Raw genomic sequence first — 17,603 nt, 5'->3', positions numbered from 1 at the left:
GGGTCTGAGGGGCACTGGTGTGTAGTCCAGTTTGGGTAATAGATGGGCACTAGAAGACTTTGAGGTGAAGTGCTATACAAGAATTTCTATACATTTTAACCCTGAGACATGATACAGAAGTTGGTTTTTAAAGCACTATGTAGCATTTAAAAAAAATCTTTGCTTTTTTCTTATGGTGACAGCCCTGCACTTGACCCAATTCCTGCATGTCTAGTTAGCAGGCCTGTGGCTCTCACCATGGTACAATCTGTTAAGTGCACCTCTTTTTTTTTTTTCTTGGTATGATGCTTTGTTTGAAGATCTACTCCATCTCCAAATTCAAGATTAGAAAGATCCCTGACTGCTTCTCAAGACCCAGAACATTCCTTGACAGAATATATTCACCATTTAGAAATGATCCAGCGAAGACTGGAGGGAGTCCAACCAGGTAACCCAAGTCCTCTGCAGTAGCTGATTGTGGAAGTTTGAGATAGTGGAAGAAGGATTGCAAGTGTTCAGTTTAGTAATTCTAATTTCAATTTTAATAATCAACTGTCACTAATGATATTATAATAAACAACCTAAGTGAACACACTCACAGGAATGTGAGCCAGGTGCACTCTGCGGTCAGAGCTGGGATCCCTCTCACTCGAGTACCAACTGAACTCTTGCCTTCCTCTCCCACTGACAAGGACAGAAACATGTTTTGGCCAGGATATAACTGACTCAAGGTTTCTTAAGCAGTATAATTCAATTACAACATGTTTTAATTGCATTTTTACCAAAATTTAGATGAATTCAGTGAAATTTTTTAAAATTATGAAATTCTTCTTAAAAGAGATGTGAAGCTTTTTATAACAAACTGCTATTTCATATTTATTCATATTTAGATTCTACTTCAAAGAAATCCTGCCGCCAGAAGATTAAACAATGAATAAACTCCTGTGGCTCTTACCTGTGACAGTTCTATTTGAGGAAAAGATTATTTTCTTTCCTAAGAAGAGCTTAGGATGTGGTATAGGGCACTTGTCACATATTTGTGGTGCTAGCCCCTGAGAGCCACTATGTGGCCCCACATTGTTGCATTGCTGAAATGCCCGGTGGAGCATTTTCTGTCATCTCGTACCTCTGGTTCTGTGCATCAGGAGGTAACCAGTGCTCCCATGGTGATAGGCGTGCAGTGTTCTGTGCATGCTGGTGGAGCTACCCCTCTTGCCTCCAAAAAGGGTAAGTGGAAAAAGGCTTCCTGTTGTTTATTTTCTTAAAGTGTATAGATGGGAAATTTGTTTAAAAATGAAAACACACACACAAAAGAAGGAATAAAATTGAAGCACTGTTTTATTTGTGAATAGCCCATGTGTTGTATTTGTGTTTTGTTTCCTTTTAGTTTCTTCTAGTTTGCTTTTCTCACTGGCAAAAAAACAAAACAGAAACCCACAGAATTTATATGTTAAACGGCTCTAAGTTAAGAATTTTCACTGTAACTTGAATCATTCTTAGTAAAGACAAATGGCCACTTGCCTGTCGTTTAATTTTACTTGGTTGTGGTTTTATTTTTGTGAGATGCTGCCATTACTTACATACCTCTCAGAACTACTATCTTGTTTTTCTTCACGCTCACTTAACACCATTCCCCTAACCCCAAACCTGAGCTCCAGACAAACTTCATTTACCCAAAACTGCTCTGCAAGTGTAAGTATTTCAGTGTGTCTTTAGGACCTGAGCTTAGGCTTTAATGTCAAACAGCTGTCTGCAGATCATTGCTTTACCATTTTGGCAACAGGCTTTTCCGTCCCCGGTCAGCACTGGTGCGGCCCCATGAGAAGGTCACTGTGCACAGCTCTTCATCCTTTCCCAGGAGTTGCCGTCCTGCTCTGGAGCTGGAGTGGGACCCAAGAACTAGATCTGGACAGGGCCCAGGGGAGGTGACCATAACAACTGCTGCCACGGATGGCAATAAAGAGAAAGAAGGACTCTCTCTGCCTTTTAATGCAGGAGGGGTGGGCCCTCTTTCATGGGGGAAAAATTATTTACAGAAAATCACCAGCTAGTTGATATAGAGAGAATGACATAATTGGGGAACCAGCCTTTTGCAGCCACAGTGAAGTAAGCATTTCAGGTTAGGCTCATCCATAATACTAGCACCAAGGTGAAATGTCACTTTTATTTATTTATTTGAAAGAGTTACAGGGGGCCGGCACTGTGGCGTAACGGGTGAAGCCACCGCCTGCAGTACTGGCATCCCGTATGAGCGCTGGTTTGAGTCTGGGCCGCTCTGCTTCCTATCCACCTCTGCTATGGCCTGGGAAAGCAGTGGAAAATAGCCCAGTCCTTGGGCCCCTGCACCCATGTGGGAGACCTGGAAGAAGCACCTGGCTCCTGGCTTCGGATTGGCACAGCTGCAGCTGTTGCAGCCATCTGGGGAGTGAACCAGTGGATGGAAGACCTCTCTTTGCCTCTCTTCTCTGTGTAACTCTGACCTTCAAATAAATAAAATAAATATTTAAAAAAGAAAGAAAGAAAGAGTTACAGACTGAGAAGGAGAGACAGAGAGAGGAGAGATCTTCCATCCACTGGTTCACTCCCCAAATGGCCAAAACAGCCAGAGCTGGGTCAGGCTGAAGCCAGGAGCCAGGAGCTTCCTCCAAGTCTCCCATGTGGGTGCAGGGGCCCAAGGACCTGGGCCATCCTCCACTGTTTTTCCGGGCCATTATCAGGGAGCTGGATCAGAAGTGGCGCAGCTGGGTCTCTTACTGGTGCTCATATGGGATGCTGGCACCATAGATGGCGGCTTTACCTGCTATACTACGGTGCCAGCCTCATACACTTGAGTTTTACAATGCAGAGATCTAGCCATCCATACCTTAACTGTGTGTCAAATTAACTGCAGCTCAGAACCTGCCTCCTGCTGAGGTCCATGAAGTGCAGCAGCACCTGCAGGGCACTCTTGCCAAGTGCTTCCCTCAAGCATGACCAAGGCCTCACTCTCGCCTCTAGTTTATAGGTGAACAAAGGGCCAGTGACAACAAGTAACTGGCTCAGCGTCATCCAATAGATGGTGTCAGCAAAAACAAGGTGCAGAGCCTAGTCCAGGTCAGAGGAGACCAAGGTGCAAGAAGCGTGGGGCACACTTGATTGGTTTCTAAACTGGAGGAGGGCCAGCTGCTGTAAATACATTGTATGTACAAGTAGGTAAATATAATCTGTACTGGATAGCAGATTTTAGAGGAACTATAGTTAATTTTCTTGGATGTGATAATGGTTGTATAAGAGGATATGTTTTTCTTAGGTTTCTGTGCTGAATGATTTAAGGATGGAGCCAAAACATATACAACTTGCTTTGAAATGGTTCAGTTAAAAAAGGTATATGGACACCTTTGTAAAAATATATACATATACACAGAGAGACTAATATGGCAGAATCTTTAAAAACATTAAATCTAGTTAGTGAGCATGTGGTTATTGGAAAGTTTTTATAAATGATGGATTTGAAAAGTACATTATGATCAGCTCATGTCTGACCCTGAAATGCCTTAATGAATCACAGAGTATTGTGTCAGAGTCCAGGCTGGAAAACAGAAACCATTTGAGATGGTGGAACAAAAAGGTTTGGTTACTTACTGTGTTAGTGTTTTGTCACTGTAACAAATACCTGCAAGAAGTTACTCATGAAGGAAGCAGCAGCTCCCAGTGTGCAGTTGGGCAGCCTCACTCATAGGTCTGGCTTCTGGTGAGGCTGGAGGATGGCAATGGCCAAGCTCATGCAGAGAAAAAACTACCCAGTGAGCAAGGAAGCAGAGAAAGAGGCTTGGCTCACCTCAGTGTTTACAACCTACCCTCTCTCAACAGCATATCCCCAGTGACCATAGGGACCTCCTACCTCCTGGATAACTTAACTGGATCAAGTCTATCTTTGTAGTACCTACTGCTAACCACAACTTTGGGGTTTAAGTGCACGAGTTCAGGAGCCAAAGTCCATTCAGACCCTAGCAGTTCCTCTGACACTGGGAGGCCTGCAACACGAGATAGCACACAAACTATTGCCATGGGTGGCAGCAGCTACAATATGTCCCCTGGGACTTAAGGAACCATGATGTTGTTGCTGGGGCTCCTTTGAAGAGGCCAGTGCCCCTCTGATGGGAGCTGAACCCACAGAGAAAATGCATCAGCTACCAGAGAGGCTGCCTGTGGCAGAGTGACAAGGAGCAAAATGCACATCTTTTCCCATTTGCCATCCCATTCCCTAAAACTAGGGAAAGGAGCCTCGGGATAGGTACCTGGCAAAAGTCAGCTTCCTTATTTTTCAGGGGAAGAACTGGCAAGAAGCAATTTGAAAGCACACAGGCAGAGAAGCAGCCTCATCTACCCTTGGTTCCTCTCAGTGTTTGTTCTCACCTTTCTACCCATGTTCATTATGAAAACCACACCTACCTCCCACAAAGCCAGTGTTCCCAAGATGCTCTGATCTTTTCTCTAAGGCTCATAAGTTGCCATCATCACAATAGGCTAGCTCTCTAGGAGTTGGACTATACCTTTGGGACTGGGTCAGCCCCTGGTGATTTGGTCATCTATGAACTAGTCAGTAAAGTTAATGTACCACTCGTGTCATACAAAACAGGAGAGAAGGGGAAAGGAGAAACTGTTCAATGCAAAACTGAAGTGAAAAATGCTAGTATTTATTTATGGAACTAGTGACAGGGTTCTCACTGGTATTGACTGGCTCTTGCTTCCATCACCTGAACCTTGTTTTCTGATCCCAAACCAGCACTGTCACTGGTCAGATGACCTAAACCACCTTCTGGCAAGATTTGAGGCCTTAATGTCCTGCCTTTAGAGGACTTCCTTTTTGCTTGTTCTACAATCGAAGCAGAAAGTAGTAAGGACCAAGAGGTGCCCAGTGAAGACACCAGACACAGATACAAGTTTCCTGTCCCCACTATGTACCAGCCGCTCACTTTCCTCTTGGAACTTGGCATCAACAGCACTAACTAGTGCAGTTACCCTATTCCTGTTTGTTAGTTCAGGCAGGAGTCTGAACTACGAGTTCAGTGGGGGCCATTGTGTCCTATCTGATGGATGCATTACTTGTATGGGGCCACAGAGCACAAAATAATAGGAAAGGAAGCAAGAATTCCTTCAGGACTTACTTGACATAACAGTAAGAGCTGTCTTAGTCTGTTTTCTGTTGCCAGTGACTATGCCACAGATTGGGTGAGTTGTGAAGAGTTTCAGGGGTGGGTGTTTGACCTGTCAGTTAAGACACCATTTGGTACATCTGTGCCCCATATCAGAAAGCCTGGGTTCAAGTTCCCAGCTTCCTGATAATGCAAAGCCTGGGAGGCAGCAGGTGATGCTTCAAGTATTTGAGACCTTGACACCCACATGGGAGACCCAGATTTGAGTTCTCAGCTCTTGGCTTTGCTCTGTCCTAGCACCAGCTGTTGCTGGCATTTGGGGAGTGAACCAACTGATGAGAAATCTCTGTGTGTGTCTCTTTGCCTTTCAAATAACTTAAATGGAAAAAACAAAAAAATAGGAGGTTTACTTTGGTTCATGGCTCCGACCCAGGGTTGAGAAACTGCCTCTGGTTGTGGCCATCTTGCTGGCAGAGTCCTAAGGTGGTGCAGGGCATCACATGGCAAGAGACAGGGAATGTGTTCTCTTTTTATGAAGCCATCATGACTCAGTCATGGGGGGATGCACTTATCTAATCCTAATCCTTTCTGAAAAGGCTCGCCTCTCAACACCACAGTTAAGTTCTCTGAATACCTCACGATGGGGATTAGTCTCCACCATGAGTTCTAGAGGGGACAGACCATAGAAGGAGCCATTCCTTCTTAGCTCTTAGCTTCTCAGGCCAGCAGATTCTGGCTGTGAGAGGAATGGCATTCTGTACTGATGGTACATTAATCTGGCAGGATAACAGCCTTCAGTGGGCCTTTCCAACATGCTTGGGTAAGCTACTTCTGAGTGATGGGGTACTCCATGGTCGTAATCCTGTGTCACACTTGCTGTGACAGTTTTCTGGTTAGAAGCAGTTATGGAGAATAAGGAATTTGGAAAGCCTGCAAATGAGTTTGAGACAGGAAAAGTACATTCACACTGGGACGAGAATGGATGGATGCTGGGGGATAGCACAGCTGGTCTTTGCCTGGTCTGCTTGAGTCTCGCCCTCATGTTGTTTTCCAGCATGTTCTCTAAAACCATCTTGGTGTCTTACAGTTCAATTCTGGCACTACTCAGATAGCATGGACTGCACAGTTAAGGACAAAGTCCTTCAATTCTTAATGCTCTGAGTTGAGTACTCAGTCCCACAAGAGTACTCCCACTTCAAACATCAGACGCAAGTGGAAGGACCCCACACTACCCACGGTTCTGTGCAGCCAATTACAGATTTGGAGTAGTCAACCCCGCTTCCTGCCTGGCACCCATCCTTTGTGCCACCGGATCTGAGAGCTTGCTAGAGTGCCTCAAAGTGCTATACTTGGGATTACTGGTTTATTATAAAGGATACAACTCAGGGACAGCCACATGGAAGCAATGTGTAGGACAGGTGTTGAGGGTACCCTCCCCGCACATCAGTGTGTTCACTGACCCTGAAGCTCCCAAAACCTCTTGTGTTAGTTTTTATTGAGGCTTCGTTACATGGTTGTGATTGAGCATATTATTGGTCATGTGACTGAACTCTGTCTCCAGCCCCTTCCCTCTTCAGAGGTTTGGGGCTGCCGCTCCAAGTCCCAACTCATTCTGATGGGTTGGGACTATGAGTCACTTCACGAGCACAAACTTGGGGTGGGGGGTCACAAGGGGCTCATAACGAAACTTAGGAAATCTCAAGTGTTTTTAAGAGCTTCTGTGCTGGTCCGGCGCCACGGTTCAATAGGCTAATCCTCCGCCTGCGGCGCTGGCACACTGGGTTCTAGTCCCGGTCAGGGTGCCGGATTCTGTCCCGGTTGCCCCTCTTCCAGGCTAGCTCTGTCTCTGCTGTGGCCCGGGAGTGCAGTGGAGAATGGCCCAAGTGCTTGGGCCCTGCACCCACGTGGGAGAACAGGAGGGGGCACCTGGCTCCTGCCTTCAGATCAGCGCAGTGCACCAGCCGCAGCGTGCCGGCCGTGGCGGCCATTGGAGGGTGAACCAACGGCAAAGGAAGACCTTTCTCTCTCTGTCCACTCTGCCTGTCAAAAAAAAAGAGCTTCTGTGCTAAGAATCTGAGAGAAATATCCTATTGTTTCGGAAGTCCTGACAACATACCTTGTGAATCTCCCCCTTGAAACCTGCCTGAAACCTGTTGCATTATTCCCTGCCATTCTCGTAACTACTGGGCCATGTGGCCCAGGCAGTAGGAGAGCTGGCATCACAGTCTGGATGTACTGCTGAGATTTTTCCTGTCTGGGCTCTTTTTAGATCTGACAGTCTTCCAGATCCCCCAATATTGGGGCCAGAACAGTATTTCCAGGTGTGGAATATGTTGCTTCCAGCACTTGTAGCAAGAACCAGCTCAGGAACTATTGCTTTCTTAATGTAGGAGGTTCAAGATACAATTCTTTTACTTTTGGAAGGGATTTCCTAGAGCGCACTTGATCACTGAACCTCTAAAAATATCAGGATGCAGCAAGCCCTTGAATTTCTGTGGGTTTATCTCCTACTCTGAAGCAGCTATATGTGTATCACCAGGATTATCACCAGCGTCTTCTCTACCTCTTGCTCACTGATGGAAAGGAATAAAGTGTTATTCTCCAGATTGTCTTTTTATTTATTTATTTGCAAGAGTTACAGACAGTGAGAGGGAGAGACAGAGAACGGTCTTCTGTTGGTTCACCCCCCCAAATGGCTGCCATGGCCGGAGCTATACCGATCCGAAGCCAGGAGCCAGGTGCCCCCTCCCGTTCTCCCATGTGGGTGCAGGCGCCGAAGCACTTGGGCCATCCTCCACTGCCTTCCCGGGCCACAGCAGAGAGCTGGACTGGAAGAGGAGCAACCAGGACTGGAACCCGGTGCCCATATGGGATTCCGGCGCCACAGGCAGAGGATCAGCCAAATGAGCCACGGCGCCGGCCCCATCCAGGTTGTCTTAAGTTATCAACATCTCTGGGCTGTGAGAGAGAACAAGAGAGGTAACAGAACCGTCAGGCAAAACTGTATTTTTGTTCCATGTGAATGTTTCTGGTCTTTTTTTCTGATATACATAAAAGAACACATCCACTAGGCCAACAGCCAGTCTGTCACAGAGGCTGCTACCTGTGATTCTTGGTGGTCTGCAATTATGTACCTCAAACAACTGACAACAAAGCAGAGGAGGTTGTCACGCTGGTGAATCAAATGTTTGAGATCAACCCCTTATATCCTGTGTCCTTAGAAGTGGCAGTATCTTGGGGCCATTGCTGTGGCATAGAGGGTAAAGCTGCCTTCTGCAGTGCTGGCATCCCATATGGGTACTGGTTTGAGTTCCAGCTGCTCCACTTCCGATCCAGCTCCCTGCTAAGGCACTTGGGAAAGCAGAAGATGGCTCAAATGCTTGGGCCCCTGCACCCATGTGGGAAGAAGTGCCTGGCTCCTAGCTTTGGACAGGCCCAGCTCCAGCCATTGTGGCCATTTGGGGAGTGAACCAGCAGATGGAAGATATCTCTGCCTCTCCTTCTCTGTGTAACTCTTTCAAGTAAAATAAATCTTTAAAAAAGTGGCACATCTCTTCCCACTCACAGATATGATATTGTTTTATAATCTCAGTAAGGGATGAGGCAATTTCAGGGTTCCATTTGGCCTTTCCCGTTGTATCTGTTAACTCCAATGTGAATGTTAACTGTCAGGTGTGTCAATACCAACTGTTCACTTGGTGTCTGCGGAAGAAACTGCCAAGTTGTCCTACTAGGTTCTAGCCACTATATGCAACAATTGTAATAGGGAATAATGCGTCAGGTGTCTGGATACCAAAGTTCAAACCCTGTGTCCAACCATCTTCAAAGTGTTTGGCTAATTACTTTTCCATGTTAGGAGAACTTTGTAAACTGGAATGCTGCAGGCCCTTTGTGGTATCTGGCTATCTCTTCAGTAAAATTTCCATTTCTGAAAACTGGCTCACATCCAGAAACTAAGCCTTGAAAGCCTAGTATTTTGTTTTTTATTAAATTTTTTTTTTGGACAGGCAGAGTTAGAGAGAGAGAGAGAGAGAAAGAGAGAAAGGTCTTCCTTCCGTTGGTTCACCCTCCAAATGGTTGCTACGGCTGGTGCGCTGCGCCGATCCGAAGCCAGGAGCCAGGTGCTTGCTCCTGGTCTCCCATGCGGGTGCAGGGCCCAAGCAAGTGGGCCATCCTCCACTGCCTTCCCGGGCCACAGCAGAGAGCTGGCCTGGAAGAAGAGCAACCGGGACTAGAACCCGGGGGTGCTGGGACCGCAGGTGGAGGATTAGCCAAGTCAGCCGCAGCACTGGCCTGTTTTATTAACTTTTAACTCATCTCAATTGTCTGAAGTAATCCATCCTTGTTTTGTTTTTTTTTTTTTTTCCAGCAGTACCCTTCTTAGCTTTCCATCTATTTTGCCTCAAGGGGATGATATGTTTATTAACCATTTCTGTAACTCCCTGAAGGTGTCTCCCTTGGCTGTCACTCAGACCTTGCTGGCCATTATAATTGTGGTCCTTTATCAGTTAGGTGCTCCCTTGGCACTTTAGTTTTAGGATCCCAGCATCCTCATTGCTGTCACTCAGCCAAGTTCTGGAACAACTTTTCCTGGTGGTGTTTTTGCCTAAAGGTGAGCCATCAGGGCCCCTTTCATCAGCCTATGTCTGATAACCTTTTTAAATGTTATTTATGTCTTCATGCGGAACATAATAACCTGGTAGGTCTTCTGGAAGTATGCTTACATCCCTGAGCTTTTTACTCCCTTCCACTACTGTCTGCCACAGAATTTTTTTTTTTTTTTTTTTGACAGGCAGAGTAGACAGTGAGATACACAGAGAAAGGTCTTCCTTTGCCGTTGGTTCACCCTCCAGTGGCCGCTGTAGCTGGTGCACTGCAGCCAGTGCACCGTGCTGATCCAAAGGCAGAAGCCAGGTGCTTCTGGTCTCCCATGCGGGTACAGGGCCCAAGTACTTGGGCAATTCTCCACTGCACTCCCGGGCCACAGCAGAGAGCTGGATAGGAAGAGGAGCGACCGGGACTAGAATCTGGTGTGCTGGCGCCGCAGGCAGAGGATTAGCCTATTGAGCCGCAGCGCCAGCCTGCCACAGAAATTTGACCATTTAAATTTTGCCATGGTGTTTTCTTTCCTTTTTTTTTTTTGACAGGCAGAGTGGACAATGAGAGAGAGAGAGACAGAGAGAAAGGTCTTCCTTTGCCGTTGGTTCACCCTCCAATGGCCGCCGCAGCCGGCGCACCACGCTGATCCGAAGGCAGGAGCCAGGTGCTTCTCCTGGTCTCCCAAGCAGGTGCAGGGCCCAAGGACTTGGGCCATCCTCCACTGCACTCCCGGGCCATAGCAGAGAGCTGGCCTGGAAGAGGGGCAACCGGGACAGAATCCGGCACCCCGACCGGGACTAGAACCCAGTGTGCCGGCGCCACTAGGCGGAGGATTAGCCGATTGAGCCACGGCGCCGGTCCACCATGGTGTTTTAAAAATACATCTGTACATTCTTGCAACACTCTTAACTTTAGAAATTGGAACTTAATTTTTCTCCCCTTGAATACAGGTGATCTGATGACTATTTTTAATGATTTGATTATTTATTTGTAAGGTAGAGTTAGTTACAAAGAGAGGGAGAGAGAAAGGTTGGTCTTCCATCCACATGTTCACTCCCCAAAGGGCCAGAGCTGGGCAGATCTGAAGCCAGGAGCCAGGACCTTCTTCAGAGTCTCCCACATGGGTACAGAGGGCCCTTAAAGACCTGGGCCATCTCTGACTGCTTTCCCAGGTGCACTAGCAGGGAGCTAGATTGGAAGTGGAGCAGCCGGGACTTGAGAACCAGCACCCATGTAGGATGCTAGCGCTGCAGGTGGAGGCTTAACCTTCTGTACCACAGTGCTGGGCCTTGATGACTAATTTCTAACAAATAGGAAGTGCAAGAAGTGATGGTGTCTTATACGAGTCTAGTTCATACAAAGGACAAGGCTTTTTCTCCCTCTGTCTTTGGATTGTTCTTGGAATCCAGCCGTCATAATGTGAGGAAGCCGAGGCTGCAGGAAACAGCCGTGGATGGGTATGCTGCCTGACATACCCATCTGGGCTCCAGTAGCAACTGTCAGTGGGTAAATGGACCCTCACAGTACTCCAGCCTGTCAGTGGGAAAATGGACCCTCATAGTACTCCAGCCTTCAGGGTTTAAGTTGCTCCAGATACTGTGGGAGAGAAGCTGCCCTCACCATCCCCTAACTCAGAGTTACCACAGAGATGATTCATGTGGCTTTAAGCTACCAGGTATGTAATAAATTATGTCAACAGATATATCATCATTTCAGGAGCCATCCCTTCAGCAAGTCTGCAGCTGGTCTGCAAGCATTTAAACGTTGGTCTTGGAAGCCTGCTCATATAGCAGTAAACTCTGACCCAACTTTACATTCCAGACCCTTCATCAAACACAAGCTTTCCCAATCTTGTGTGTATGTTGGCTGGATATTACAGCTTGTCACGGGTTGAACTGTGTCCTCCTCCCCCACAGGGATGCTTAAGTCCCAGCCCCAGTATCTGTCAATGTGACCTCATTTCAAAGTAGGTCTTTGCAGATACCAAATTAATATGAGGTCAGTATGGTGGGCCCCAATCCAGAACATGAATGCAGACCACTGGGGTGATACATCTGTATACCAAGGACACCAAAGATTGCCAACAAACTGTTGCACAGATCTTTTTCCTCCTGCTGAATTTTTAAAATTTTACAGCTCTTTCTCCTGTCCACAAAGATTCAGGCACATGGACAAGGCAGTGTGCGCAATGCAGAGGGAAGTTTATTAAGCCAAAGAGAAAGTTGCTGGCAGTGGTCGGAAGGGCCCCTGAATGGGGTAGGTGAGGAAGTTCTGTCTAGGGGTTTTGATGTTTTTAAATGGGGAACTTTCCTTGATTGGTGGCTATATATGCTAATAAGATGAGAACCTATGAGCCACTCAGGGAGCAGCTGCTAGAATCTTTTTTTGTCATTTAGATACGCCTTACTGAGGTGAAAAAAACTTGTCCTTGTATGGAGTCAGGCAGAGGTTAGAGCCAGACTAACCCATTTTGCAAAGGGTGTGCTCAAACATGTTCAGGGTGGAGGGGTCTTCAGCTGATGTGACCTGGTACAGTGATTGCATTATTCTTTCTCAGGGCCCCTTGTCCCGAATCTACCAAAGCCACAAGAAGCTAGGAGGCATGGAACAGATTCTGTGCAACAGCCCTCAGATGGAATCAGCTCTGCCAAACATCTCAATCTCAACTTTTAGCTCCCAGGACTCTTACTACTAATTTGGCGGGGCTGGCACTGTGGCTCACTTGGCTAATCCTCTGCCTGCGGTGCCGGCATCCCATATGGGCGCTGGGTTCTAGTCCCGGTTGCTCCTCTTCCAGTCCAGCTCTCTGCTGTGGCCAAGAAGGGCGGTGGAGGATGGCCTAGGTGCTTGGGCCCCTGAACCCGCCGGGAGGAGGCACCTGGCTCCTGGCTTCAGATCGGCACAGCACCGGCCTTGGTGGCCATTTGGGGAGTGAACCAATGGAAGGAAGACCTTTTTCTCTCTCTCTCTCTCTAACTCTACCTGTCTAATAAATAAAAAAAAATTAATTTGGCAAGGTGTCCAATTTTTCATATGTTAATGAAGACCTAGCAAACACACACACAGGTTTTTGGAGTAGGAAAAACTATTTCATTATATCAAGCTGAATTATGTTAAAAAAATCATCATATGTCTAGTGTCCATTAGGTGGAAGGAAGGGTAGTGCTAGATTAATGGAGATGGACAAGCCACATGGGCAGGTCCCAAGGTGGGGTGGGGGGGGGGGTGTCAAAACCTTTGAAAGGATCTACCCAGATATCTCTAACCCATGTGTCTTGGACTCAGCTTTTCACAACCAGCGTGACAATGAGTTCATCCAGGCATTTGACCAGGAGTATAGCCACTTGGGGACATTAAATTCCGAGCCTGGCCCTTGTCTTGATTGTCCTGCTGTGGGACATAGGGTTTCTATGCAATTGAAGAGACTCAGCTTTCATTTTTTAAAATTCTGATTTCATTTTATCTGAGACAGAAAAAGATCCTCCACCTGCTGGTCCATCCCTCAAACGCCAGGCTGAAACTGGGGGCCAGAAATTCAACCCAGGTCTACGTGAATGACAAGGACCAACTACCAGCTGCCTCCCAGTGTCCATAAACAGGAAGTTGGAATCAGTAGTGGCGCTGGCCCTCAAATCCAGGCACTGATATGGGATGCGGGCCCAGCGTCTTAACCACAGTGCCATCTTCCCCGAGACTCTTGGTTTTCAGCTGTCGCTGCACTGTCAGCTTTATTAGTCTCAAGAGGGTCAGCAGTGCCAAGTAAAAGCTACCCAGCCCTGTATTTTCCATATGGGGATTATTTCCATACTTGAAATGTTTTCTTATTTTGTATGCTAGCATTTCCCATTTCACTGGGTAACCCTCCTAACTGGCCACTTGTGATTCAACCACACACCCCGTCCTTGTTACCTGTGTACACTGTGGCAGGATGGTTTTTCCTGAGGCAGACGCTGAGGTGGAGTTTGGGGTACAAGAAGTTTATCTGGTATCAACACCGTGAACAGTAAACAGGATCTGGCGGAGGAAGCAGAAGACTACGCAGGCCGGGGAAGGCTCTGGCCAGTCCCTGGGGAACCGCGGAGCGAGTACTGCTTCCCACGTGGTCCAAGTGGCCCTACAGGCCTGCCTCCCGGTCATCGGATGCGGACTGCCACAGGGTACGACCTTGGGCAACGTGGCTGCGGTCGCCGTGCGCTCGCGTCCACTCGCATGTTAGCTCCACTAGGCCCCGACTGTCCTCCGGGTCCCCTGCGTGGGTCTTGGCAGCTCCCGCCGTCACTCGGTCACCGAGCCCCGTGCCGGGCTATTCTGACGAAAGGGCGGGCAGGGAGGCGCCGGCCCTCGCGGGAGCGCTCCGAGTCCACGCAGCAAAGCCGGCGGCGCCGCGGGGTGGGGGGACAGCATGCCGACCGGCAGACCGCCACTCCCGGACACCACGCCTCAGCCCACGGCCCTCGCCCAGTCTCGCGCAGAGCCTGCTGGGAGTGGCATTTCCCCGCCTCTCCCCGTGGGCGCCCGTCGTGGGCTCTACGCGCCCTCTGGGCCAATAGAAATGAGCCCCCGGTGTTGCTGGGCGGGACGGGCAGTCCCCGCGTGCGTCCTCTCGCGCTGCGCGCACGCGCTCCCTACCCGCCCTTTCCGCCGCGCACGCGCGCTCCCGGAGGGCCGCGATTCGGGGGCGCGCGGGGCGGCGGCGCGGGGGAGTCGCCCGCGCTCGTGCCTGCACCCGTGCCCGCGCGACGCTCGCGCGAACCCTCCCGCCTCGCCCCTGCTGCGCCGCCTCCCGCTCTCCGCGAGCCGATGCGGGGCTCCAGGCCGCCGGGAGCGACGTAGCCGCCGCCCGCGCTGCAGCCCAGCCTGGCCGCGCCGGCCGCGAGGCGCGGGCCATGGCCGAGCGCGGGGGCCCGCTGGAGGCGGCGCCGCTGCCCGCCGAGGTGCGGGAGAGCCTGGCCGAGCTGGAGCTGGAGCTGTCGGAAGGTGAGCGGCCGGTCGCCCCGCTGAGACCCCCGGCCCCTCGCCCCGCGACTCCTGTCAGGCGCCGCGCCCCGGACCCGCGCCCCTCCGCGCCCTCCGCGGACCCTCCGAGCGGGGGCCGGGCTCTGCCGCCGCTGGCGGAGCGACCGCCGGGCCGCGGGGCCGGGCTCGTCCCGCTGCGGCCGCCCCGCGAGGTGCGGACCCGACCCCCGGCCCGCCTCAGCTCGCGGCGGCGCTGCGCCCTCCTCGTGTGAGACGCGACCCAACAGTCCGGATTTTGACCAAGATGCCTTAGTCTAGGTAAAGCTGGTAGCGCTGAGCAGGAATGGGTTCCTTTATGCAGTGTTTAAAAGTTGAAAACTGAAGTCGTGAATATTGTTTGCGAGTGAGCTGGCGGCGGCGGTGCGAGTGGCGTTGCCCGTTGGGCGGCTGTCACTGGGAAAAGGGTTTTCTCCCCCAGGACCAGGGCCTCGCGTCCCTTGCAGAAGCGCATTCACGTGTTCAGTCTTGCAGTTGAGACGTACATGCCTTCTCAGCTACTAGATTTTTCATAGTCTCATTCTTTAAGATTCAGGTTGATGTATTTTATTGGGGCTGGAGTTGTGCAGTATTCAAACAACACCTAATGAAATTGGCACTGGGATGTACTAACGCATATAACCCTGACCACCCTTAGCGACATAGGTGCTGGTATTATGCTTGTTTTATGCATAATACAACATCTACTTGTAACTTTTTAATTCAACTTTCACATTTTAAAAAATTCCGTGATGGGGTGGGTATTCTGTGCCGTGGTCAAGTTGCTGGCTAGGACATCTGCCTCCTATATTGGCGTGCCCAGGATGCAGTCCTGGCTCCCACTCCTGATTAGTGTCCTGCGAATGCACACCCCGGGAGGCTACAGGTGCTGTCTCCTGCCCTGTGGGAGATCTGTATTGTGTTCCCCCGCTCTTGGCTGTTGGATTTCATCTGGGCCGGCTCCTACTTCTGTAAACATTTGGGGAGGGAACCAGTGGATGGTCTCTCTCTCTTTCCCCCTCTTCTTATCTGTATCCCTCCCTCTTAAAAAGAAAAACAGGTTCTGTGGTATATGGCACATTTTAAAAAATGGAAGTGAAATAAGAAATGGGTGCCTACGGGGATTCTTGGTGGTTAGATTCTGTTGGGAAGTTTGAAAAACTCAATTAGGAATGGTTCTGACAGGGTCTGCTGTACTGGATTTTTTTTTTTTTTATTGTACTGGATTTGTTAAGGCTTTTCATTCAAGGGCAGTCACATAGATGCTGTTTAGCTTTTACACATTTCCACTATGTTTTTGCAGATTGCTCTTAATTTCTGTTCCCATGTATTTATTATTCCCTCAATTCCTTGTTTTGCAAATTTGTTAAGTGCTTGCTTGGAGTTGACAGATTGGGTCCTTAAAGAACTTCATGATTTGTGTGACAACACAAGTATGTCAGTAAAGCAGTGTTTATGCAGTCCACTTACACTGTTGTCATTGTAGACATGGATGGGATGAATAAGTAAGTGAAGGATGTAAGATTATGCAATACGGAGAAGAACCTGAAAAGGTAACTTAATCTGCAAAGGGGCTGAGTGCTAAGGGGAAGAGCACCAGAGTACAGCAGCAGGCAATGAGGCCGGGGAGCTCCGGCTTCTTTCCTGGCTCCCAGACTGTCCTGACACGTTTCTTGTGGCCAAAATAGGTCAGTGATGACTTGGGCACAGCCACACTTGGCTCTGCTCCCAGGGCACTTCCACACCTTTAATGCTGGCTGCTACAGTAGATGTTGTGGTGGTTGTTGACTTGGGCTTCCCTGGTGGACTTGGAAATGCTTAGCAGTAGAGGCTATCTTGGGCAAGTTTTTGGCACCTTACAGTGTCTGGTATCTGGTAAATGTGAGTCTTCACTGAATTATAACATCTCCAAACTTGGTTTTAGTCAGCTGCAAAAGGAGGTGAATACCAGCTATATTGGTATTCAGAGTTCTTGCAAAGATTCAGTCAGACTGTTCGAAAGCGCTTTGAAACTGGTAAGGGGTTTTATTTACGTAATTAAAGGAAGAGATTCCTAATAATCATAGCCCTAAAACAAGTCATTGTCATTATTTTTATATTTTGGTCCAGAAGATGTAGAAAGTGGGACTCATCCTGGCTTCTGATTCCCCCCACCCCCATTGTGTGTAATCTTCTAAGTAGGAATAAAGTAATGTCAAGTTAGGATAGCTTCATGGCACTCAATGTTTGTCCAGGTGTGAAACTGCTTAAAACTTTTGATTTGACACTGTGGTGGGTAGAGTGGAGGGAAGAGGAAGCTTATGACATCCTAGATGCTGCCTTCTTGGAAACTGGTAGTGAGTAATACCTGGGTAATCTTGAAAATCCTGCACTGGCAGTGACTAACTGAAAGTGTCTCCCTGCCTTTGTTCGTAACTTAAGCCGATCTAATATCCTCCTGGATTCTTATCATCAGTTATTGTGGTGGGGCTTGACCCTCAGGAAGGGCCTTGGTTTGAGAACGCAGTGATTTCCTCCCGTAGGGCAGATTTGCTGAATTTCTATCATGGAGACCCAAGAAGGAAATAAGGCAAAGTTGTGTGCCTCCCTAACTTTTCTAGCTGTTTTGCCCTTTATTTAGGGGTCTCTTTCAGACTTAGATGAGGATAAAGGGTGGGGCTACATGGTTAGACCTATTTCCCTAGCATACAAAAGAATTCATGAATGTGGTTCCTGAACATGTATCAGAAGGTTCATGGATGAAAGTGAGATTGTTTAGAGATATGACCTTGATTAAAAAAAATTAACTGCCAAACCTTTGTGCTTTACGTATTATTTTAACAGATTACCCTGGACATACCTCACATCTGTTTTGACATACCAGTGCTGTACCATATCTTGGAGTTATTGCTACTAAAC

At 48.6% G+C, this 17,603-nt stretch overlaps 2 protein-coding genes across 8 annotated transcripts in view; both read left to right on the top strand.

Annotated features, from left to right (window-relative positions):
• PCNT (pericentrin) overlaps nt 1–1,511 on the top strand; it is a 150,837-nt gene extending 149,326 nt beyond the window's left edge. For all 6 annotated transcript variants that reach the window (XM_062204173.1, XM_062204190.1, XM_062204156.1 and 3 more), the window contains 2 exons: nt 300–427; nt 870–1,511. In XM_062204173.1, coding sequence (XP_062060157.1) covers nt 300–427; nt 870–913 — 172 coding nt within the window. In that variant the 3' untranslated portion in view covers nt 914–1,511. The remainder of the gene's footprint in view (nt 1–299; nt 428–869) is intronic.
• Nucleotides 1,512–14,599: 13,088 nt separating this feature from the next.
• DIP2A (disco interacting protein 2 homolog A) overlaps nt 14,600–17,603 on the top strand; it is a 126,627-nt gene continuing 123,623 nt past the window's right edge. For both annotated transcript variants that reach the window (XM_062204133.1, XM_062204124.1), the window contains exon 1: nt 14,600–14,690. In XM_062204133.1, coding sequence (XP_062060117.1) covers nt 14,600–14,690 — 91 coding nt within the window. The remainder of the gene's footprint in view (nt 14,691–17,603) is intronic.

Source organism: Lepus europaeus, chromosome 2 (genome assembly GCF_033115175.1).
Source record: "Lepus europaeus isolate LE1 chromosome 2, mLepTim1.pri, whole genome shotgun sequence".
Classification (NCBI taxonomy): Eukaryota; Metazoa; Chordata; class Mammalia; order Lagomorpha; family Leporidae; genus Lepus; species Lepus europaeus.
The sequence above is the reverse complement of the archived record's forward strand: the minus strand, read 5'-3'. Positions and strand labels throughout refer to the sequence as shown.